Raw genomic sequence first — 26,530 nt, forward strand, 5'->3', positions numbered from 1 at the left:
CCATGCGTAAGGGGGGCATTTGCACCCCTCAAGGTGTTTCTTACTCTTGAAGCAAAGGTTAAACCGATGTTCTCATGAAAGTCAGGATTTTTTTTTGAACTATCTGAACTAGAAAATTGATTGTTTAAAGGGAACACAATTATTAATTGTTTTTATTCTCAAAATTTCGTGAAAAAGAAAATCAAAATACTCGTGTGTAAGTATCCAAATGTCTAAAAACTTTGCCTCTAGAACTTGGAAACTCCCTATCCATCCTCAAATCAGCTTTTTTACCCCCTATGGCTCTTAAAAATCCCCATTTTAGTGGTAAATTATAACCTTCTGGACGCTAGAAAACGGTCAAAGCACAAGCTGCAAGTCTCTCAGATGCCGAGTTGACAAAGCCCACCGTTTCACAATTCTTGAAATTTTGATTTGGTTTGCAAAGGTCATACGGACAGTCCTAAAAATCGACAATTATTGCCGATTAGACTCAATTTTGCCCGTGAATGGCTTAAGATATACCACTGTCACCAGTTAAAAGCCCCTACTAAGCTTTTTTCAACTTTATGAGCCGATCAACATCACAGAGATTGCAGATGTACCCTCGTGCTTCGTCACAGGATTCAGCGTTTTACTGTTCGTGGCGGTAAATTAAGATAGTGGATTAGGTTCTATGCATGGTCTTAGTGTAAAGTATAGTTCAAATAAATACTAGTTTAATAGGAAAAGTATACTTTATTACGGGCCCTGTCAAATGTGGCAACCCTCCCGAAAATATAAAAGTATCAATTTGAATTCAAATGTACAAGACAAAGCATTGCAGATGATGGAAAAAATCGTATAAAAGCCATGATTTTCGACAATTTAACAGTTTACTAGACCTAGAAACAATTGAGACTTCAAAATTCACTTTGAGAGCTTTGAATCCCCCCCCCGTATGATTACAGGAAGGTATCCTATGATACTCCCCTTTTCAAAACTGTTCATGTATAGTTTTGCGTCTTAGAGCTTTATTCTTTGTTCTGCAGTTTTTAAGTTTAGTTTTACGACGTAGATAATTTCGGAGACCACACTGCCTTTCCATGACGATAAATAAAAGTTCAAATAGGGATAAAATCCTTTTAATAGACAGTGATGATAGAAATTCACAAAAATACCAGATATTTCGGTCACATATACAGTGACCGTCATCAGTAGTTCCCTATTTGAACTTTTATTTATCGTAATTAAGTTTAGTTTTATACGTATTTTTCTCATTCAACCCTCCATTTTTTATATATTTGTTATGTGGCAGGTCTCAAGACAATTTTAGAAATGCATGAAGAAAATGACGCATTACAAATGATTTATTTCACTTATTTTATTCAACACAGGAGAAAACCATAGGCTAGTCGCAATTGCAGATGATTTCGTGAACAATTTTAAATGCTCTTAGATGGAAGATTTTCTACATCTTAAGAAATATATTAAATAAAAAAAACAAGTTTTTTCAATAAAAACAAATAAATACGTATCTGTGATCTTTCTTCTGGTGAAAAATACAAAATTCCAAATTTCTGCAAAAATATTCTGAGTACCCAAACTGGACTTGCGACTAGAGAAAGATGGTTGTATCTACGACTTTGATGGATAATTATCATTCAGGGCTCCAAACCTCCATCAGTAGGACTTTGGTCCATGCATTCCGTTGTTTCCCCTATGCTTATTACCTTTGTCTTTGTTGAAATCAAGTTAAAATTCCAGTGACGAATTATTCCCATTCGTTGCTGGAATTCAATCAATAGTCCCAATCTCTGAAGAAAAACAACTCTGCTAGAACTCATACATCTTTGGCATTACCTAGTCCATGCTTTCTTTGCATATTGGTTTCAAGATCTCACAATCTCAGTCGATCCATGCTTTGCTGTCACTAAATTGGAACGCACCCAATGCTTCTGCAGCTTGGAGACTAGAAAAATATTTTGGGATCCTTTCTGGACAAAGATATGACATAAAACAAAAAGCCAAGATACGTTGGAATGCCTTCTTAGATAATCGAGTGGTAAAGAAGTAACAACAAAATGATCAAGGGACCACGCAGTTGCCTGGCTCGTGTGCACCGGATAGATAGCTGTGCCGGCATGATCAGAGACAAAAATTAATATTAACTTAGGAAAGAAAGTGTGAACCTCCTTGAATGCAACTGCTGCATAACTTTAGGAATTCAATGGATTCCGAGAATGCTTTGGAATGGACTTCTAACGCTCGTTTAGCATTTCCAGATCCCCGGAAAATATGAGTATTGCACTGTAAATGACTAAATTAATTAAGCGTTAAAAGGAAACTTAGGATGTTGTCAGAAGCCAAGCTGGCTTTTGAAATTTTCTTAGTTCAAGAATCAGGCTCAAAAGGAGATGGAAACAGGCTAAAATACAAATTAACATGATTATAGACATTTACATATGTTAAAAAGGACCGGAATGAATCTGCTCAGTTCAAACAAATGGATTCTCCATGTTTCTGAAAAAAAAAATTCTAGCGAAAATAGTTTGCATTTTGGTTGAAGTGTAATTAATTTTGAAAATAGGATTTGGCTCATTAATCAGAGTAAACATTGATCAGACCTAACTTGATCATTTTTTAGCAGGTATTCCTTTCTTTTATTTGTCTCCTGATGAGTTTTACTTATCAACAAGTCAGGTTTATAATTATAATTATTGGTGTTATGATAAACGTACAATGGGGCTGCTGGACTCCTCTAAACAGCCCCTCCTCCCATTTTTCTTCATACAAATAGAGTGCCAATGCAGCTAAAAATGACTGATCTTTTTAGCTACGAGTATTGGAAGCAAAAAACTACATGCAAGATTCTTCTGGTCCTCTACTGTAATTAAGTAAAAAAAACAAGTTTTTTTTAACTGAAAGTAAGGAACGACATTAAAACTTAAAACGAACGGAAATTATTCCGTATATGAAAGGGGCTGTCCCCTCTTCAACGCCTCGCTCTTTACGCTAAAGTTTGACTCTGTCTCACAACTTTATTTTTAAAAACAATAAAAAACTTAATAAAAAAAAACTTTTTTAAAACAATAAAAAACTTTAGCGTAAAGAGCGAAGCGTTGAGGAGGGGACAGCCCCTTTCATATACAGAATAATTTCTGTTCGTTTTAAGTTTTAATGTCGCTCCTTACTTTCAGTTTAAAAAACTTGTTTTTTTTATTTAATTTGATCAAGGGATCGTTTTGTCATTTTACACCGACATAATCATATATAAATTCCTCATTGAAAGAAGGCTTGAGTAAGGTCCAAGGAATTTCCGAGGGGGGAGGGGAGGGCCTTTCAAGTGGTCTAAATTTTGAAAGATGAAAGGGCAATTTAACCATACAAAAAAGGAGAGGAACTGAATACAGAAAATTATGGGAAAAACTACAAAAACCTTTAAATATCTTTGAGGATGAAAGAAGGGGTTAAATTTCCCTCCACACTTACATGCCTATAGTTGGAGCAAATAGGTCTGTATATAATTGATATAAGCATCCTAAATAAGACGTATACTTGTTTTCGCATGGAAATGTATATCTTCTTAATCCAGATAAAACCAACTGATGTTAAATGTGACAAAGCAAAGTTCTTTGCATGTCAATTATGACGCATTAAAACACACACACATATATATATATATATATATATATATATATATATATATATATATATATATATATATATATATATATATATATATATATATATATATATATATATATATAATATATATCCGAATATCATTTGTTTCACCACATGTGGCACATTTCAGCCACACAGTGCCTCTTTTTGCTGTACATGGCACACTTTCGCTAGAAGTGGAGGGTGCCACTTGTGGTGTTATGATTTATTCACTTAAATTAATTCACAACAGTCAAAATTTACTATATTCTTGGCTTCCATAAGTTATAAGTTTAATGGCATTTCCCAAAAGGTGGTCTTGTTCATATTGCCCTTTTATTATGAATAATTTTGTTGAGATTTTATTTAAAATGTTCTACTCACCCCTTTCCCCTCAGGTAAGTTTTAAATTTTGACACTATGCTAACACAAAAAGATTTTCAAACCTATGTCTCCCAACAAACCTGATTTTCTTTTCTGCTTTCCTTGTCGTTTTCGTGTTTATATTTAATTTTGTTTTTTTAGTGCTCAGAAAAAATAATCGGTGGTGATATGGCAGTTCTCGCAAGTCGTGCTGGTCCTGAAGCCATGTGGCATCCAGCCTGTTTTTCTTGTCATACTTGTAAAGAGATAGTAGTTGACCTGATTTATTTCTGGAAAGATGGAAGGCTCTACTGTGGTCGACATCATGCGGAAACTTTGAAGCCAAGGTGCTCCTCTTGTGATGAAGTGAGTGAAAATTTGTAGTTAAAACGCTTCTTATCTAGATTTCTTTTTTTTTCGTTTAATTCCTATTTTTGGACGAACAAGCAGAGAAAGTTTATTATATAGAATATAGAAAGTTTACCGAGTCTAATGATTTTGAATTGAAGTTATCAAGTATTTTGCAATAGGTTGCATCAGCGCGGTGGGTAATTGTAGACAGAGAAAAGCTAAGATAGATAGTCCAAGTAATTGAGAGGCAAATGTTTAACTGGCTGGGGCATGGGTAAATGACAGGAGTATGCATGACTCTTATTGGACACATACTTGTCAAGTTAGTTTTTTGAAAGGCATGCCTACCTAGAGTCTTAGGCATGCTGATCAAGAATTTAAAAAGAGGCAAACAAGGCACACCCGCCTATGGTCTTAAGAAGGTTGACCAAGAATTTAAAATTGACATAGGACCATAAATTTGCTTGAAATAACAGGCAAACAATCGTTTAAAGCCATCTTTATCTGTCAAATAGTACCTATTCGTTGCCTAAGCTTAGCCCCACATTCTGAAAAAAAAATTGAATTTTTCACAATTTTTTTTAATTTTTGGGTCACTTGCCCGAGACTCTGGGCGGGTGGGCGCCCCAAAAATGTTGTCCCAAATTCCTCTCTCAATTTAGCACTTGTTCACGGATGTCCAGCGTCTCCAATCCATTTTCCAATAGTATCTATTCATTGCCTTAGTTCAGTTCAGCAATCTGAGCCAATATCCACTTTATCAAGTTTAGGGTCACTTGCCTGAGACTCTGGGCAGGTGAGGTGAGCACCTCCGAAAATTGTCCCAATTTCTACACTCGCCTTAGAATTTATTCACGGATACCTAAAACCGTCAACCGTTAGACTGTTGCCCTAGCGGTAATCATGCCATGCTCTACACACATACCAACAATATTTTTTTTTTTTTTCCATTTTCAAATGGGGTCCCAATCTAGCTCATGTTCATCGCTTAGAATTCAGGCCTTGACAAATAAAGCCAAATTTTTACTTTTTCAATAGTAAAAATAATAGCGGCAGTTTTTCACTATACTATAGGAAAGTCTCTGAACTTTCCTTATTTTTCTTGAATGTATCTTTCTTTTTTATGTTAACTATCAGTTGACGTGAAGGGAAAGTTTAAAGTTAATTTCACGATGTTTTCAGTTTTTATTTATCATATTTCACTTCCATTGCAAGTGAATTACAAGTCAGTTAAATAACATTCTTGCCCATAGAAACTATTGAGGTTTCTAAACATAATTTTTCTGGAAAGAAAGGTAAATGAGTTCAGATTTTGAAGGATCAAAAGTTATTGCGTTTGCCAGCATAGCTTTCATATTGAAATGTTGGCCAGAAATTATTGGTCAATTTAAATAACCTTTCAAAATGTTATAACCACGACACCAATTAAGTTTTCATTGATACCATTTAACACTTTTTTTATGTTGGGTTTTGGTTTTAATACGACAATGACATACTTGTGGCAAACTGAATTTGCGTACAACTATCACTTTTTGACACGTATTTTAGTTTTTTACCTTTCAGTTTCAATAAGTAGCATACATCATTAGAGTGGGAAAAATCATATATGATCTTGTTGCATCTTCGACCTTGTGCACAAGTATACACAATTACACATCCAAGTATGCTTGCATACAATGGGGATGGGAGGAATTACTCACATGGAAGAGCCTGGAGGAAGTACCACAAGGTATTTCTGCTCTCTTCTATCTCTCTCTATGGATTAGCGATACTTCTTAAAGGTCCTTACGCTGGCCATGCGGCAGCTGTGATCAAACCTCGGGGAGTTCTGCACAAACTGCTTACCAATCCATAAGATGCAGAAGCATATAAGAAAAAGGGGTAGATGTAAATACTTGTTCGGTGTGTGGTAACATTAATGATTATCTGTACCACAAGGCCGTATCCAGGGGGTAGGAGGGGGGGTGACCCCCCCCCCCGAAATGTTTGTCTGACTCGTAAAAACGTAACAAAAATGGACGTAAACAAATTTTGTATCCGTTTTTTGAAGTTTTTTTTTTTAGTAAAACCCTATCCGAAAAAAAAAATCCTGGGTACAGCCTTGCTGTACCATTATCTATGCATGAGTCAGTAGCAACAGTTTTCCAGGGGAAATTTTTTAGGGGATATAAATGTCCTGCTTCCGGATGCCTTGAAATCTAAAAATTCCAGTGTAAATAAACAATTGGTAATTGTCAATAAAACATGTCAATAAAACCTGTCAATAAAAAGAATTTTTTGTGGTGCAACCCGCTTTGATTGAAAACTTTGCCGACAAGATTTCCTTTGTCTTTTCAATCAAATCACAAATTCTCAATAGGTTTCAATGATAAGTAGTCCCCTAGGAGAATTCGCTAATGGACCCTTTGCCTTTGAGACAGTCAGTCGACGTTGAAGCTCACAAAATGATGATTAAAGTATCGAATCCTCTTAATTCAGAGAAAAGTATTCACTCAGTGTTTTTTGGTACTTGAATTCGGAATGCATTTTATTTTGAGATTTGGTATTTGTATTTATTATTTTTTTTTTTTATTTGCCCTTTGGCTTTGAATAAGCTTATATGTCTCCAATCTATCTATAACAAGGGAGAAAATTCCCATGAAAACATGTTGAAACAGTATAATGAAATTTTGTAAATCATTCTCAAAAAATGCATAAAAGGCCAACCGCTAAATTGAATGAAAATTGCTCATAATTATGTGAATTTAATACAGTTCCATGCGAAAGATACAACCTTTTACAAAACTCCCTGCCCTAAATTCTTATGTTCAAGGTTCTTGTCAGTTTCTATTTGAAAAAAAGTTATTACCTTTCAACAAGTGAACGAGATAAATCATAATGGTGTCTAAAATTACCGCTCAAAGGGATATGCTATTAAAAGTGAGAAACAAGTCCGTCGTTTATGTCCCAACTTCAAGATTAAAAGATTCGACATCAACTAAAGTGGCAAAGCTAAGTTTTTTTTTGTGCCCGATTTTTGTACATACGCAACAATGAAATAGCATGATTTAGTTACTTCTTTATTATTTGGATGCTAAAATAACAGTGCTAGGCTATCTAGTGAAGTCAAGTTTCCCATCCTTGAAATATCCATGTAAAGATAGGAAAAAGCTGTTACGAAAATTCACACTTGACGTATTGGCATACTCAAAATATCACTGCTTTGCTTTAATTCGATAATTAATTATTCAAGTTAGTGTCCATGGCTTAGCCAGAGGGACCGTGGGGGCACACCCCCTTTAAACCTGAATAACTAAGTAATGTAGGTAGCTGTCAGTCAAAAAACCAAAGTTATTTATTTTTCTTTCCGTAGTTCTATTTCTACTGACAGAAAGAGTTGGGGCACCAATTAAAGGAAAAAGGACAGGGGGCATTTCCTCCTAGATTTTTCCTTCTTTCCTACATTCTGAAAATTACCATTTTTATATTTTCATTTAAAAAAACCCGGAAAAACAACAAAATGATCACCCCAGAGTTCGAAAAATACATTTTTTTTTTCATCTGCATTGAAAAATACCTTCATGTCCCCCTACATTTCACGGATTGGCGTTCCTGGCAAGAGAAGGGCTATGCTTAAAACAAAGAATTCGGATCTATGTTTGTCAGCCTATGCTTTTGACAAAATTGTCAACTTGTGTTCCAGTAGGAGTAGAAAAAGACACGAAAAAAACCCTCAGTATCAGCCTTTTGTTAAGATTTTGACCGTATGTAATTGCAATTTTCGATTTTGATAATACGTTTATGAAATATTCGATTGTATTATGGCTTCAAATATGTTTCTCATATTTGAACACTCTTCTTTCGAGACGAATTGAATCGCTTCCGAAACGGAGTCTTGACTACGCCCCGCTGATATGTCAAATCGGGAAATCTTGAATTCGCTGAGATCCTCTTTCGTATTTAAGCTAAACTCTTTGCTTTTAAATGTAACAGTCTCAAATTAAACATTTTAAGCTTTTCCTTGCGGTTTTCAAAAGAACAGCGATAGAACTACCAATAACTAAAAACAAATATGCTCTTGTGAGACAAAAATGAATGAGACTAGTAAAACAGATTTAATCCCTGGCAATTTAAATTGTTTTAAGATCCTTGCAGCGTTGCCAATTTTGTCCCAGCGTTTTATTGGCTCCTGTTTTTCGGCGCCATTTTTTATGTGAAATTGCACAATTTCACATTTTTCTGCATTTGGGACTAATAGATAATTATAGATAAAAACAGATGGCATTCGTGCACGCCACCTAAAACACTCAGGGTAACTAGTAAGTCAAAACAAAAACAATAAAGGATATGATGTTATTGATTGGTGAATGTTTGCAGAATTAGAATGTATAATCTTCTTCTGAATGTCCCGTTTTTTAGCACTGATTCTTTGAGAGTATGGTAGTGTAGAGGCTTTTTCATGATTATTGATTTAACTGCAAAAAATTAAAAACGGATGCTATTTTCCTTGGGGCAATATAAAATATTTAATTTCAACTATTTCAGTAGTATCTATACTATTTTGAGTTTGGGCAGGCACCACGGTTTTGGTTGCAGCTGCTGGAATTGGTGCAAATGTATTCAATAAGGGTTACACGCAATTGAAGTTTACTTAAATGTCAGTTACGCTTTAGTAAAAATTTATTGGTGTAACTACGAGATGGGACCATGCAGATGTAACAATAAAAACTTCAACAATTAATTTTCAATATAACTTACGGATTTCCCTTTAAGTGATGAATTTTGAATGATAATCCGAGAATGCATTTTGATCTTAGATAGATGGGATGATATTTATCGCTACAAACACAATACTACACTTATCACGGAAATGAGGAACTCAACAATATATTCAAAAAACAAAATAACAACAACTTATACACATACAACAATATTTTAAGCACTTTTATTAATTCTGAAAAATACGAGGTCGTTTAGTGAAAATGAAATTAGTGTTGAATGACTCCGCTGACTTATCTTGTAGATTAACCTGAATGAAGTGCATAGGATTAAGGCTTTTACAACTAAAAATTTGCTAAAAATTTTCCGTATGTAGCTTCTCATTAAAAAGAAAACAATATACAGTTTTAGTCGCATATATTTATGCTCGTGCTCTAACTAGTTAATAAGTAACTACCTTGATGACTCATCCTATGTTTTTTTTAAACTGCCCATAAATAGCTCCTTTCTTCTTCTTCTTTCTTCTTCTTTCTTCTTCTTTTCTTCTTCTTTTCTTCTTCTTTCTTCTTCTCTAACTAGTTAATAAGTAACTACCTTGATGACTCATCCTATGTTTTTTTTAAACTGCCCATAAATAGCTCTTTTCTTCTTCTTCTTTTTCTTCTTCTTTTCTTCTTCTTTTCTTCTTCTTTTCTTCTTCTTCTTCTTCTCTAACTAGTTAATAAGTAACTACCTTGATGACTTATCCTATGTTTTTTTTTAAACTGCCCTTAAATAGCTCTTTTCTTCTTCTTCTTTTTAAGCCAATTATGAAAGACTCATTTTCAAGGATATTGACCGCTTGTTCTTCGTTACTACATTAGTCTCTAATTATCTTCCAAATTACTGACGCAAATAATTCTTGCTACTCACGAATTCGTTGAATTTTATGTGTAGTAATTGTCTCGCCTCACTTTGAAAACTTTGATTTGCAGCAATGAAAGAGAGTTTACCCAAATTAAAGGGAATGAAATTAATGGTTAATTTTGATTTGGACATATACATTGTTGATTCTTAAACATCTTGTAATGCTGGGACGCAATTTGGGGAAGGGGCAAATTTCTCCTTACAACTCAAAATGGCAGGAAGGGACGAAACTCCATAAAAATAGGGTACACACAGATATTTTATTTGGTCTTATTACCGATAAATTTCTTAATTCTCCTTCATTTTCCATCTAAACGAAAAATTTAAGTGACGACTCTTAGAGATTGCTGTTATATTGGAACGTCATTTGACGTTTTTCACAGTTAAAAAAAGTTTAGAAGAACAGGAAGATAACTCTGCGAAGCAAGATTAGAACATTGGAAGTTACAGTAATGATAGTGGTTAAGTATGGTTCTGGAGCGCGGGCGCTCCGGAAAACGGGGGAAGATTTGCTACATGTTTTCCAGAGAAATAGCCCACGGATTGTTTTGGGTACGCAACTGACTGACTGTATCTCAAGCACTAAGCTGTACGAAAAATGTGGTTCAATCCCACTTTCTGGATGAGATGGTAAGATATGTTCTGTGGATGAGGGATGAGAGATTGCCAAAGATTGTCCTTGTGGGCCAACCGTTTAGGGCCAAATGAACAGGAGGTCGTCCCCAAATGAGGTGGGAGAATATCGTTGGGAAAAACTCAAGGAAAATAGGAACTTCTTGGGAGGGTGTAAAGAGGGCGGCTTTGAACAGATTGGGACGAAAGAGGGGCTTGCGTACCTTTGGATAGTAGTATTTATTAGTACTAGTAGTAGTAATTCCGTGGAGTCACTTTTAAGGTTCAAACATCCATAAAATATCTGTCAACGGAAAATATTTATCTAGGTCGTAGTAGCCTACATAAAAAATTTTCTCTGATCTTATCTTATCCCAAGAAAATTCTTGACTCTTCCTTTCACCCCTAAAGAAAACCCAAATAACGGGTAGGCTGTAAGGTTTTGTCATATGAATATAATTGCCTGAAAATATTACTACTAACTAACTACTCATTGTAGTATCAAGTAACCTGAGGCCACCTCAGCTGAGCCCGCTCTTCCTTCTCCCTAACCTATTTAAAGCTTCACTCTTTATCCCTTCTCATGAAGGTCAAATTTCCTTTGAATCTTTTATTATGACCTCCGTTTCGTTTTGGCCCAAAATGGATGGCCAAAGTTTGCAACATTTGGCATTACCGTGGTTCCAAAAATTCTAATCATAATTTGCAGAATTATCTTCCTGTTCTTCTAAAATTTTTCAACTTCAAAACGACCTTAGTTATTTTACTTTATTACATCTTCACTGCATCTATTATCTTTACTAAAAACACTAACAGATAAAAGAAGCTATCCACTCGATTAATTTTTTTCTTTATCTAACAATCACCTCTTCAAACTCATTTAATCCTAGTCTAAGCGCTATATCCTAGTCTTTTAACATTCATTTCTTAACCTATTCTTGAACCATGAACTCGCAAAACCTCCAAAAATTCATTCATTTCGCTAACTTTTTTATCTAGGACATTTGAATCATCTACAGAATCAAAGTCTAGGAGGATTGTACCTTCCCATTTGAGACCACTTCTCCCACAGCCTTTGCCGTGTTCCTTAGGACAAAGTCCATCAAAGTAATCCATATAAACAGATGCAAGATATGATTATGCTTCATTCCTGATTCAACACCGAACCAACTACTAACCTCACTTCCTACCTTAACCGCAGCAATATTATTCTCGTACTCATTACTTATTCCACTTATTACTTTGATAAACTTGTTTGGTATACCAAAAAGGATAGAATATTCCCTAAGCTTTTCCATCAGCTGAATCAAATTCTTGTTCATAACCCATAAAATTGACGACTAAAAGGGTCGGAGGATTTATTCATGGAAATTTGGAGAAAACTCTTAGCAATGAAAATTTGCTCGACGCCGTTCTTCTCTTAAAACTTTATTAACAGCATCGCTTAGTCTAATAAACACCATTATGCTTAGTAATTTGCTTCCTCGGAAATCGAGCAAATGCCTTCGTAATTCATACACTCACTTTTAGCACAACTGTCGTAAAGAGGTTTAATTAAAAATTTCCTAAAATCACAATGTACTTCCCCTTTTTCAAAAATCGTTTTCATAATCTTCAGTACCTTATGTCTAACTCTGCATCCGTCAGTATTTCAAAAACTCATTTACCACCCTATCAGCCCCCGAGACCTTATTATTTTTCATGTTTTCGGGGCCAGCGGGCACAGAACCCCTGCCCCCCAACAGACACCACTGGGCACACCCGTCCCCATGTGTAACATTTGTTGGGGCGCCATTTAGATTATGGATGTACCATATATACGTCTCTTTCTATGGTAGTAAAAAAGTGCTTCAGAAAAATATTGGCTTCAGCTACCTGTTTTATAACCTTGGGTGATTGGCTAGTTGTTATGGACACTTACCGATTATACAAAGTTTTTTTTTATTCTATGTGCTAAAGGTATAAAAAAGTGCCACGGCCAGTGCCACCTTTATTATTCTTGGTTCTTTAAAAGGTGCGGCTAAATGTCTTTTATTTTGATGGTAAATAGATAAGATATGACCCCTTCCTTATAACGGCGGATGAATCCAGCATACCGTGAAATTGGAAAGGACTATAAATAAAGCAGCCTATTTGTGCTTCTTATATTGAAATTTGAAAACTTGATTTTTCGGATCATTGTTTTTTGAATAGACAGATTATGAAAGGAATCATTCAAAGAAGACTATAAACAGCTACCTTTTAAATGTTGAATTAACAAATGAATGGCAGCAAAGATAAAAAGATTTTCCCAACGGAACGTCACAATCAGCACGATAAGATAAGCGTTCCGTTCTGATATGCACTTTGAATTAATCTGATCAAGTAGTGGTGGTGGTGATGGCCTTTGTGACTCTTCTACACCGTCGCTTGAAGCGATGACGGGTTTGATTTTAGTTTGTTTAATGATTTCAGTGACAATATAAATTACTGTCCAAATCATAAATTTTCATCGCAACTTTTCTTTACGTGAGCTCTTTTTATTATTTTTTCCATGAAAAGATGTCTAATGTCTTATATCAAAATTATTCAAAAATCCGAAAATCAGCCATGAAAATTAGATTTTTTTTTATCTTTATTCGGAATTAATTTTTGTTTCGGTGACAGCACTATGTTTATCAAACATTACTGTATTGTAAGATTAGGATTAGTTTCTGAATTAAATTGCTACACAGTCCATGTATTATACTCTACCACCATCTTACAAAATTAAAAACAAATCCTAATCTTTTGTTTTCTTTTTAATGCCAAAAAAACAGGTAAGCAAAGCCGTATCGAGGGGGGGAATGGTTTTAAAACCCCTCGCCCCAGAAGAATTTGCGCGACTCGTAAAAACCTAATAAAAATGCATAACAATACATTTTTTATGCGTTTTAAAGGTTTTTTCCCCCTCCCTCCCCGAACAAAAATTCTGGTTACGGCCTTGTAGGTTAGTAATCAAGGGGGGATGCCTTCGAACTGGTGCTTCTCCAAGATCTTGGGGTAGTTACAATTTGCGTTATAATTTGTTATATATATTTTTTATATTTATACGTGCCTATATTTATACGTGTTTTTATTTATACGTGTCTGCTGCAGGGGTAATGGTTTCAAAGGATAATACAAAGAGTAAATAGCTGCAAGCATAATAGAAATTTATAGCACGGAACTACAAATTTGTTTGCCTTACTCTAATTAGTTTTTACAATAAAAAGTTTATCTGACATTTGGAATATTATTTATAGTATATTTGCATATTAATAAATTATTTTTAATTTGCATCTTTAAAAATTTATTAAGTCTTTTTAATTCATATCCAAAGTTGACTTGCGTTTAAATATAACATTATCTTGTATTCTAAATAGCGTTTTGATAGCTTTAATACTTCCCTTCTTAATCTCGTTAATTAGACGCAGGAACAGGTTATGTTTTAGCATTGTTTTACAACACAGTGTAAATTAGGGACTATCTTTTTTTTGTACTTTATGAAACTAAACTAAGGCCCATCGAGCTAATTAATCTGTACGGAGACTAAATAGTTTTTACTTCTTCTTTTTCTTATTGATAAACAGTGGCGTAATTTTGTCAAAATCCTTGGGGGGGGGGAAAGTTGGAGTTAATTTTCCCAAATCTAGCGAAAATGACAATGAAAACTGAAAAACATGATCCATATATTACCATAGAGGCAAAGATATACTAAAGAAAACTGACCTGTTTCTCTGGATACTTGAATTATGCAGGCTTATCTTAATTATGACAATATTTTTTGCAGACACTAAATAACAGGTGGGGGGAGGGGGCAAAGATATATAAACAAAGATATATATATATATATATATATATATATATATATATATATATATATATATATATATATATATATATATATATATAATATATATATATATATATATATATATATATATATATATATATATATATATATATGGAATTTCAAATAATCAGTTGTACGCAAGCACACCCTGAATCAAAATCGAAAGAAAATTATGCTTGATAAAGATAAAAATTACTGTGGTTCAATGAGAGCTAACCTTAACAATTAATTTCATCACATGGCTTTTCTAATAAAGGCTACCCTTATTTCAGTTAATCCTTGCTGATGAATGCACCGAAGCCGAGGGGAAAGCGTGGCACATGCGACATTTTGCTTGTGGTGAATGTAAGATCGTTCTTGGTGGCCAAAGATACATAATGAGAGATTCGAAGCCATTCTGTTTAGATTGTTTTGATTCAATGTTCTCAGAATACTGCGACAGCTGCGGGGAATCTATTGGAGTTGATCAAGGTAAAACTGGATTAAGGACTTCGTTTTACGCTCGCAAAAGCCACCCAATGATCTGTATAGTCATAATTCATTTTCTATAGCTTCAACATTTTACCCAGCCTGGAGCTAAATTAGTTAAAAACCATAAAACCAATGACGAAAAGAAACGTTTTTGGTTTAATTTTAATATTAGCGTATCAGTCATATCATCGCATAAATATACAGTTTTTTTTGGTATTTCCTTATGGATTTGAGTGTTCAACGTACAAAACGTGCTTACGGTTTGTGTTCCATATGAAATAGGTGATTTTGCAACAAGTCTACAACGGTGACTTTCACCAAAAGAACAAAGTACGGTACTCTTGCACTATATGGGCCTTTCTAAAAAGTCAAGTTTGGTTAATGCTAATGAAATAAAATAAAATAAAATAGGATGAATATACAATAGTTTTGAAACAAAATTGGGCTATATATTTGCACATTATGGGTAGGGGGGTTAACTTAAAGCATAGCATATATTAAATACGTAACCTAACCTAACCTAGGTACCTTCCCCCCCCTAAACCCCCCAAAAACAACAGTTTAAATATAGTTCCCAGAGTGAGAAACCCCTGAATACCTGTTTATACAACATCAGGTAGCGTCAAATCTTTGCTTTTATCGAGTGGATTCCTCGGGTTTTCGTGACTGGTTTCCTTGTAAAGGCCCATATAATGCAAGAGTACCCAAAATACTGATGAATCCATTAGTTTCAGATCTATACATTCACCCAGGCAGAGTTATGATTTTTTTTTAATGCTAAATAAGAAAGTAAAATTTTTTTTTAGAATAATCCAAACCTTCTTTTAAAATTGCAGAATTTTCATTTTTGCAAAGATATTCTACCAGTTTTCATCGTGTTTTTCAATCGAAAACCAGATATGTAAAGCAAATTTTAAAACTGTAGTTTTGTAGACGGATATAGCTGACTAGAAAAATCTAAAAAAATATAAAAGTAGACTCAATCAATTTGGCTTCTGAGCAACTCTTTTACTGAAGGTTGTTGCACATTTTGGACTATAGTATAAGCATACATGCACAAACTCCTTTTTTTGTGACAAAACTGTTAATAAACGATGCATTTTCATTTTAACACGTTGTAAATAAGGTAATTAAAGTTTTGCTTAACTTTTACAGGCAAAATTAGTTAGTATTAATCATGAATCCATTCAGTATAGCTAACTGTGGCATTTTTGTCGTATTTTTTGGTTCACTTCTGCACTGTCGTACGTACAGATTTTGGCATGTATGACAATCATTCGGATGAAATGTATAAAACGATATACTGTCCTGTCTAGAAGTTTTAATAAAGAGTAAAATTAACGTATTAAAACAAAAAAAAAACGATGTAATGCCTAATTCACTAAGAAAAAAAAAAAAAAAAAAAAAAAATCCCGCTATCTTGAAATATTAAAATGTTTTGTCCCCACGCTTTCATTTTAGTCATTGAAAATTTCATTTTTTTTTCTGGGTAAGGGGAAAATGATTACTTTTGGTGTGCATTTGGAAATAAGAGTGTTTTTTGTTAATTTTCTTTTAATACTTTAATGTTATTCCTTTCAAATAAAAACTATATCGATGGAATATGTTGGTGTTGACGCTAGCATTGATAGCAGCTTTGAATGATATTCAGAAACGCCCTACTTCGGGCGAATTGACTAAAAGAAGATGCTTGATATATTAACATGTTTTCAATGCTTTTACCATCATCAATACGCCTAATTACTTTGGCCGTGCGTCTTATTTGAATATTTAAAGCTCAAAAATACTATAATTGTAATTCTGAGTTATTTCAGCAGTCAAGTATAGGCGTAACTGAAATACGGGCAGGGTTAGAACTTGAAGTGGGTGCCAATCTAAATTTGTAAGTACTTGTAAGTAGAAATTTGTAAGTACTTCCGTATCAATGTCGTTGTTAACAGCACCCAAACTATAGATTTTTGTCCACGTCTTCCTATCATTTGCCTTTTTTTTAAAATTTCCCATCCCCCCTTTTTCGAATTCAAACCCCCTCCAAAATTTTGTGTACGTGCCTATGCGTGACCTGTCCAATTATGCTACTAGAAATAAATCACACGTGCTTAATAAATGACCGATCAAAGGCACATCGAGTTGTAAATGACGGAAACTATTAGTAATAGTCAATGTTAGCAGAGATGTGCGCACATGCAAACAAATTGGCCCTTATACAGAGGCGCTTTATAATCCGGTGCATATTTTAAGATACATTATCTGTGCTCTAGTCATTCTCTTAACTTTTTCTAAAGAAAAATGTACACCCATATTTTTGTAAACTTAGAAATGAACTTAATTTATACCTTTTTGAAATTTTAGGCGATATGTGTCTTTGCAGTGTGTTGCTGAATAATGTGACTTCATTTAGGTTATAGTACACAAACTTATATCTGGTAGTGTTTGAGGAGACTGTATCTTTTGCTCAAACACATATGAAGTATATATAAGTATTAGCAGCCCTTTGAAGGGAAGGGGCAAGTCTCCCCTCTCTGGTGCTACATACGCAGACGAGTATATCCATCCACAAAATCCGAAGACTCACTAGAGGAGTAAAGTAATTTATTTTTTTCAAGGAAAAAAAAAAAAATCCAAGAGGCGCCCTTTGGTTTTGAGCAGGATGGTACATTTCTTTTCTTCTTTTTTTTTAGGTCAAATGACTCACGATGGACAACACTGGCACGCGACCGAGAACTGTTTCTGTTGTAACACTTGTCGAAATTCTCTGCTGGGGCGCCCTTTCTTACCTAGGCGTGGTCTCATATTCTGCTCAATCGGATGCAGTAAAGGGGAACCACCAACACCTACAGATAGCACCGTAAATTCACCTACCAGAGGTGGGCCTCTTATGCGTAGTCCAAGAAAAAGCCCGCGTGTCAGGCCCCTTGTACGGCGAAAACCTGGTTAGTTTATTTGATATGTAGATTTTCGTTTAGATTACGTCATTATCTCCTATTAACATTTTGACGCGATGATGTAATCCATGTTCCTGAAGCAGCTTTATATCCGCCATCAGTCTTAATGTCTATTGAATTGAAAAGAAAACACAAATTACCCGTTTAAAAATTAATATACTTCCATAAACATGAAGCCTTAAACAGTTCCAAACTGTTATATTATCTTCAAGATTCACCAGTGCTGTGCAATCAAAAAACTCTAAATGGCGACACTGACCCCTAGAATCTTGGAGTATTTGCTAAAATTCACATTTGAAACATATAAAATTCAAACAGTTATCATGTGCTCATCTAAAGTTAGTAGCATAGGGAAATTGGCATAATTTTAGAGAAACAGGGGGAATATTCTCAAATCGGGCATGATCTAGATGAAACCTACACGAGCATATTCAGCATATCCAAGAACCTCACATCGGAGGTTTGAAATCCCTATATGCAAAGTCACGAAATTTAATAATTTTTTTCGAGATAGTTGATCATGAAAGCATGTTTACATTCTCGCTGTCACGCCTAACGTTCGCGTCTGACAATTTCACATTTAGAAAACAAAATTACTAAGCTATTCTCAGAGGGAGGATCAGCAGGTAAATTCATGTTCATTCACACTTTCATTCTTCTGATATACATTGCACTGCTAATCCTCCTTCTGAGAACAACTTGGAAATGGTTTTCAGTGATTATATCAGAAGTATGAAAATATCAGACACGACCTTTAGGCATAACAGCAATGATTTGTTTCATTCCCAGAGGGTGGGGGTATCGAACCAAGGATCACTGAACATTGGGTGTCTTATTTATTGTTTTTTTAATTTAGTTTAAGAATGTCAGCTGTGTAGAACAAAATAAGAAATGCGATGTGCCACTGTTGGTGATAAAAAAAAGAATTGGCTGTTTTTTTCAATATCCTGTTCATATTAGTGCCTGTTTCGAGTCCAAAAATGTCAATGTGTCTACTCAGGTTCACTGGAGTTATCTTCAGAGAATAAACGTCAAAGCGACGAGATAAACCGGAAGTATCATATACAAATTTAAATAGATTGTTGAGTCACAGCTTATTTTCATCAGCTACAAAGCCTTAACCTGTGGTAGCACAGTGGATTTAATTCCGTTAGGCATTAAGGGGCCCTGGTCCGACGAGGAAGGGGACTAGTCGGTTAAATATCTTCTCACGAAATATCATTTGATCCCCGATACGTCACAAATCCCCCAGGAGGAATTATTAAAGCCATAATGTGAAACGACAGTAGCTCGAGACCAACCCTACGGTCCTGATTTTTGGTGCATGGGCCCTTTTTTGTCATATTCTACATCTGAGAAGCAGGCAGAAGCCATCTAACCTCATTTCATAGTAGAAAAGCCTTACCTCTGTGAAATTAATAACAAAAGATTTACCTAATTTTTTTTCAAAATACATGTACGAATAAAAGAAAAATCAGAATAAGAAAATATTCCGAATAAAATATTCAGTTGTATTTTTCCAATTTAGATTTCAACTCTAAGATCAATATTTTTGAATTACAAGTTCAAAGCATAAATAGCTTTAAATTCAAGACTCAAAATCTTGCTTGAAAAAAATGAAGCAAAATTTAAAATTTATTTAATCTAAAACTTGAAAACTCAAAGAATTCGAATTCTTTTAAAATTGAAAATGCTTTAAATTATATTCGAAATTCGAAAATTAAAATTCAAAAGCCTTCGAACTAATATGAAAAAAAGACTAATCTGAATGTCAACATTCAATTGATTGATATTAAGGGTAATAAATAAGGGTAATAGACAGCCCTTACTCATACCCCATATGTGGAGATAAGGGTGAGGATATGTTTCGTTTCAATGCTCTTTGTCCCGAATTACAGGATTTAAGAAAAGAATTATTTTCTAGTAGTTTGGGGTCAAGTGAGTGGTTGGTTTCTGTAATGGGATCAAAATATTATGGGACAATAAAAAAGATTGCAAATAATATTTTAATTTGTGAATAACACATAGAGAGAGATTTGTATACGGGGGGGGGGGGGTGTGTGCTTGAGGTGTTTATTTTTTCTTTTAGTAGCCATGGTGCGAGTTAGTTTTTTGGTATTATGTACTTTATTATGTTTGTTTTTGTTTGTTATTATGTTTGTTTTGTGTTATTTTTTTCATGGCTATTTTTATGTACCATGTTTTGTTATGTGTGTTATTATCATGTGCTTTTATTTTATGTCAATTTTTTTTGCCATGACCCAAAGCGGCTTTTGTTGGAATAAATATCTAAATATCTACATCTATCTGTCTAATGATAAATAAACTCCAAAATTTTATTTGTTTTTTGATCGTTATGAGCTGCACAACTATATCGGTAAACTATAAGAAAATACTAATAAAAATCGCAATAACGATAGTAATTATAGTAATCAGTGGCACCACAAACAGGTTTGTCGTGCTCAATCCCTCCCCCCCCCCGCCCGAAAAAGAAATGGACGGGATAGTAAATGTTAGTTGAATATACGTAATCAAATGCAATTCTTCTATGCTTTTTTGTTATTTTTTTTCCATTCTTGATGCTGAAGATGGCTTAGAGGATGCATAGGCAAATTATAATCCGTTAACAACGAATAATCATCCCTTTTTCATCGTCTGGTGACTTTTTAATTCTTCTGTTGATCAGTCATCCGAAAGATTTTCAAAGCTATTGAATATACATAAAATTTCTTAAATGAAGTTTAAAGTTTTTTTTTTCCTTTGCTAAGCGCACAATTGATTATCACCAGGCCTAAATCATCCGCCTGAAAAGTCATGTATGTAAAAGGAAAAGTTTAAACATAGTACCAAAACCATCCCAAGAGCCTGATAGAGGAAATATTCTGGGGAACAGCCCTTTAGACGCATAAATATTCCTTAGATTTAATGATAAAATATAGATGCATGCGTTTGATGATATCCTTTGTAAAAAAAAAATTGCTTACATCGTTTAGCTAATTAGCTCAGTTGAAAATTGCATTCGGGTGTTTTTATGCTAAAAGTACGTTATTGTGTCATAGTTTTCGATTTTTTGGTGCGGGGGAGACTTTTCACACCAATCTCACAGAGGAAAAGGTTTTCCAGATTGAAGGTTTTTTAATGTTACAAAATGCACCATTAAGTACGGTATACAAGTTAGTAGAATTCGATTTGTAAAATTTTATCAAAGAATAGTGTACTATTGATGTTTTTCATTTCAGAACACCAAGACGAAAGTCCAACAGAGCCAAGTGACATGTCAGCTTCTCTAACCTCGTCCCGTTTTAGTGGTCGCTTATTTGACGTGAGTAGTGACATAATGACTACGTCCATCAGCGAGTTTGGAACTTTACCACATCCACCCAGTAGTAGTTTACTCCATCCCAGTGATGATTTAAGTGTTAATGTGAAACAACTAACGTTGGACAAACGAGTGAATGACCCCATAGAAGATCTATATGTGCCTCCAGCTTCTCTATCTCAACCTAAAAAAATTAAGGAGCAGGGAGACTATTTTACAGTGGGACTTCCACCCGTGCCTTTAAGTATTGTAAATGAAATTCGTTCCCCAAAAATGGGTCGTCGTGCTCTTGAGTTATCTCCCAACACGAGAAGAAAAATTGAAGCTAGAGTTGATTCAAAAGCAGAAAAACCAGTGTATGAAATTCCAGTTGGGGATATTAGAACACCAAGTTTACCTGATGTTGCTCAGCAAGTTGATATTAAGCGAGCAGACTATTCTGCTTCCAAATCAAGTTCTAGGGATCTTTCGTTTGATAGTCCGAGAAAAAAGAAAAGTGAAGTGGAAAGTCCCAGAAAAGTGCGTACGTTAGTGCAAACAGCAAAAGCAGATACTGAGCCTGAGCAAAGAGTGCCCAAGAATGGCGAATCCTGGAATCAGAACTCAGAAAAAGATGACACTCTTACAAGTCCACCGTCTATTAACTATTCGTTTGACGAGAAGCCTCTAGCAAATTCAAGCTGTGTCGATCCCAGCGATTCGCAGAGCCCTAGCACATCGAACTTAGAGTATACAGTTGAAAGAATAATACAAGAGAATGGGTTAGACAGTATTCTTCAAGACTTGGGCCCATTTAATGGACAGAGGGTGAATAAAGAAACCTTAGAAAAAATCGTTCAAATTGCAGTAGCTACTGCAACTGCTGCCGGAATAAAGCCAGAAGAATTAGGCAAGTTCCTCCTACAAACTACACAAAGTGAAACTAGTACTTCTAGTAGTGTTCAAAATACATCCGCTACAAATCTTAGTGCTTCCCTTTCTAATATCTCTATAGCAATGCCAAAGAAATCCAGTCTTAGTTCTAGTAAGCGTGGTAAACCAGGCGAACGCAGTGTACGTTTTGAGCACAATGTTACACCGCCTTCAAGGTCCAAAAAAGTTTGTGCAAGACGCTCGCGAGATTTGGATGGTGAAGGTGGAGACTCAGATAGTGATTGCTCCACCTGTTCAAGTTCAAGCACGGACGAAGAGACTCTATATAGTAATTTTACGATGTGCCGGACGCCAAAGGGTTTCGTACCAAATAATGCCATTGCTTTGGCAAAGCAGGCTAAAGCTCAGGGAAAGCAAAAAGATAAAAACTGCATTATATCCTAAATCCTTTGTTATTGTTTCGAACTATTAATTTAAAAGGAGTTAATATTTTATAGTTGTCTTTCAATAACAAGAATTGTGCTTTAGCTTTGTTTTCATTATATTTCTATCCGTAGTCCTAGACATGACTATTGCTCAACTAAAGTAGAAAAAAAACTTGACATCCAGGTAAGTACGCGACTCGTTCTTGGGAGGGGCACAAAAAGGGCATGGGATGAAGCCCTCTCCCTTCCCCCACAGGTTCATGCCTATTATGTTCAATGTTGATTAAAATTCATAAAATTTACCGCTTATGGTTGCTTGACTCTATATAGATCATCTGCAGGGCTGCCATAGCGTATATGAAACTGGGGCTTGGTCCATGCTTTACCCGCTAGATTTTGAAGCAAATATATATATATATATATATATATATATATATATATATATATATATATATATATATATATATATATATATATATATATATATATATATTTATATATATATATATATATATATATATATATATATATATATATATATATATATATATATATATATATATATATATATATATATGAATAATTATTTTTATTATAAAACATGTCAAATAACTGGTTTGAAATTTTTCGAGATAATGGGATTGGGAATATTCCTATTAAGATTAAAATGTATAAGGCGTCGAAAAATTAGGTGCTTGAAGATTGTTTCGTCAATGTGCTGAAACTTGAGCTATATATTTAAGATTGTCACTGTTACGTTGAATCGCTTATCAAAATGAAAATTATTGAAAAGATAGTCGGAAGAAAAAGAAGTTGCTGTGCAGGCACACCAATCTTGGTCCCTTGAAACTAGCCCTCACAATCAGAGGATCTCACAAAATAGAAACTGAAACATGAATACTCAAACAGATCCGCCATCTGGAATTTTGTCTAACCGATAGTAAGCAAAAGTTTATTGGTAATTCGTATTCAAACTAGTGCTTTTGCTTCCACAGTTTCTGCTTTCATGGAGATGAACAGATAAATCTATAGCGTTTCCATCGTTGTAAGTGTATCTTAATTGCGATTGGAATGTATTCCTATTTTATTTATTTCCAAGTTGCTGATAGAAAACATCCGGTCATAGATACAGAAAAAATGAGAAATTTCCCGAGTTGTCCTGCTAAAAATAAATATCCCAGTTTGGGAGCATTTTCTCGCTAATGGGATTAACAAAAAGAAAAAAGAAAAGGTGTAAGTTGTTTTCTGGAAATAATTACGTCTTGAGGATACTTGCTGCGTTTTATCAACTTGACATTATAAACTTGGCTGTTTATGATTTCACAGTTACTTTTACCACACCCAACTTAATACTACAGCCATTACTACCACTAAAAATCGTACAGAAAGATTGGTCATAAATAAAGAAATTTGTTCATCAGGCACAATTTACGACTAGTGGAGAAATGATGGTGGAACTGATAGTGTCGATTTCCTCTTCAAGGCCGTACCCAGGATTTTTTTCGTAGGGGGGTTTACTCAAAGATTTTTTTTTTGGGGAGGGGGGGGGGTATTAAACAAAAAACCTCAAAAAACGAATACAAAATTTGTTTATAACCATTTTGTTACGTTTTTGTGAGTCAAACATTTCAGGGGGGGGGGGGGGTTCAAACCCCCCTACCCCCCCTCTGGGTGTGGTCTTGCCTTTTATAAGGTATCAGCGACGTCAATTTTAGAGGGGAATGGGGCATATACCTCCTAGATTCCCCTTACCCCCATAGACTTTGGAAAATAGCCTAATTTTTGGTGTTTTCATTGAAAAATGCCTTTGTTTTGTATTTTCATTTAAAGAACAAAAAAATTGCCCCTCCCCTAATTTTTTTTTTTTATAAACCAGGACAGGTAGCCAACCTGTCGCCCAACCTTGCGGCTGCTGGAATCGACTCTGTATCTCCAAGAACAGCATCAATCCGCTGTGCTGTCATTGACTGGAAACTGAATGGCATGTGTTTTTATTGCAGCGTTGTAATCTTATAACTGAGAAAGGTTTCCTGTTGGGGTAGGATACTCTGGAATGGGAAGAATGATATTTTTTGTCGAAGTTTTTTTATTATTTTTTGGTAGTATACCTTCACATCTAATGGTCCATTTGCTACCATATATTAAAAAAGTAGTAGTTGTAAAAAAATCACTAAGAGACTTAGTTGAAACGACAGAAGGAAGATAAAGATAATGGAAGCGACGTTAAATGGAGAGATTAGGAAAATATATTAATTGACATTCCCGAACGGAGGAGTCGAATTCAGTTTTGCATGCGATGTAAAAGATCGCAAGAATACATGCATTTATGTATTAAAAAATAAACACATTTTACCACCAATTTTTTAGTAGCAGATGGCAGTGGGGTTATCAGAAGTAGATTATTTTTGATTCCATGTCTTATTATTAGCCCAGGCGTTTGCTTTCTTAAAACTACTTTTGAAGCTTGTGATATTTAGTATTTAGTTTTTTTTATGAGATTTAGTACTAAACACTTCCTAGAAGTTTCACTTTAATACTCTTGGTGTCATTAGTTACAGTAACTGTAGTACTAAAAGTATACACATAGCGCCTTCTGGCTAGTTCAAAATCCCCCAAAGTTACTCTTAAAGATGTAACTTAATGATACATGTTGTTCTTGGGACACTACTTTGTCACCGTTGCAGAGTTTTACGCAATTTAGGCATATTCTAATGTAGTTTTATGTTCAATTAGATATTTCGCTTATTTGTTTACTAGAGGCATTGTTATGTTATTTTTGTATTAGTTATTGAAATATAGTTATCTCACAATTCAAATTAAATGTGTTTGGGGAAAATAGTATATCAGGAGGAGGGCTATTTTCTCTCCATCATGCTTGACTCTTAAAATAGAATTAGAACTATGCATTTCAAGTCCAGTGAGCCCCCTCTAAAGTTCACAAGACCACCTCTTCCTAAAAACTTTACATACCCACGGGGCATAACTTAAAGCCCTTCCCACATACTCTGGGAGTAGTGTCAACCCCAAAGACCAGGTTATGAGATCTTTGGACTATTTTTTAACAAATGGCTATCTTAAAATTTCCATCAGATGCATTTGGGGAAAATATGACGTGGGGTTGTGGTGTAGCTGCCCTCCGGTAAATTTTGCCCTCTTAAAAATGGCTCCTCAACTTCCGATTTCCAATCCAATGAACCTTCTCCGAAGTTTATACGACCACCGTTTCCATAAAAACCTTAAATGCCCTTGGGGCATACCTTAAAACCCTTGCCCTGAGGACTCCGAGGGGGCTCTCATCCTCAAAGACATAATTTCTGGACTTTTAAACTACGTCAAACAAAATAACTATCTCGAAATTTTGACTGGAAGTTTTTGGGGAAATGATAGGCGTGGGAGGGGGGGGGGGGAATGGTTGCCCGCCAATCACTTTTGACTAATAAAGAGGGCACTAACCCTCTCAATTACCAACCGACTGAGACCTTTTCGAAGTTTCTACGACAAAAAATGGCCATCTTAAAGTTTCTATCAGATGCGTTTTGGGAAAATGCAGCAGGGCGTTCCAATTAAACGAAAAAACTGTATACATGCAGGTTTTCTAAAAGGCATATAAGCAATATCATAGGCAGCACCACTCTATAATTAGTTGGGGAGCCAAAGTTGAAAATCTGACAAAATAGCAATCTGAGGGGGACAAGTGATTTGAGAGAGGTTTTAGACTAAATCGACCATGCTGATTATGAATATCTCGGGAATATAAGCGCCAAAGGTGCGCTTGGTGGTTTTTTGCATTTAAGTTTGTTGATTTTTCTATTTCACTCAGAGTAAGTCCAGCTTTCTACTAGAATATTGTAGTTGTCTCTTTTATACCAAGCCAAAACATTAGTCGATCGTTAATTTACCACACCAAAAAAAAAAAAAAAAAAAAAAAAAAAAATCCTGCTTCAAGCACTACAGCTTCAATATGCTTCAAACTGCTTTTACAAGCTTTTGCTTTTTACAATTTTATTAACATACGATTGGTCGAATATACATAATTTAAATATGTTTAGCAATGTTTTTTAAGTTATTATTTAGTCAAACTAGTCGTCAC

At 34.8% G+C, this 26,530-nt stretch overlaps 1 protein-coding gene across 3 annotated transcripts in view; it reads left to right on the forward strand.

Annotated features, from left to right (window-relative positions):
• LOC148946959 (uncharacterized) overlaps positions 1–22,563 on the forward strand; it is a 154,667-nt gene extending 132,104 nt beyond the window's left edge. For 2 of the 3 annotated variants that reach the window (XM_089096763.1, XM_089096762.1), the window contains exons 4-7: positions 4,150–4,353; positions 14,680–14,878; positions 17,560–17,811; positions 21,063–22,562. In XM_089096763.1, coding sequence (XP_088952889.1) covers positions 4,150–4,353; positions 14,680–14,878; positions 17,560–17,811; positions 21,063–22,459 — 2,052 coding nt within the window. In that variant the 3' untranslated portion in view covers positions 22,460–22,562. Of the gene's footprint in view, positions 1–4,149; positions 4,354–14,679; positions 14,879–17,559; positions 17,812–21,062 lie in introns of all 3 variants that reach the window. The other variant, XM_089096761.1, reaches the window with a different exon arrangement.
• Positions 22,564–26,530: the final 3,967 nt, after the last annotated feature.

The sequence above is a fragment of the Artemia sp. Qi Xiang Cuo genome, chromosome 11 (assembly GCF_049724085.1).
Source record: "Artemia sp. Qi Xiang Cuo chromosome 11, ASM4972408v1, whole genome shotgun sequence".
Lineage (NCBI taxonomy): Eukaryota > Metazoa > Arthropoda > Branchiopoda > Anostraca > Artemiidae > Artemia > Artemia sp. Qi Xiang Cuo.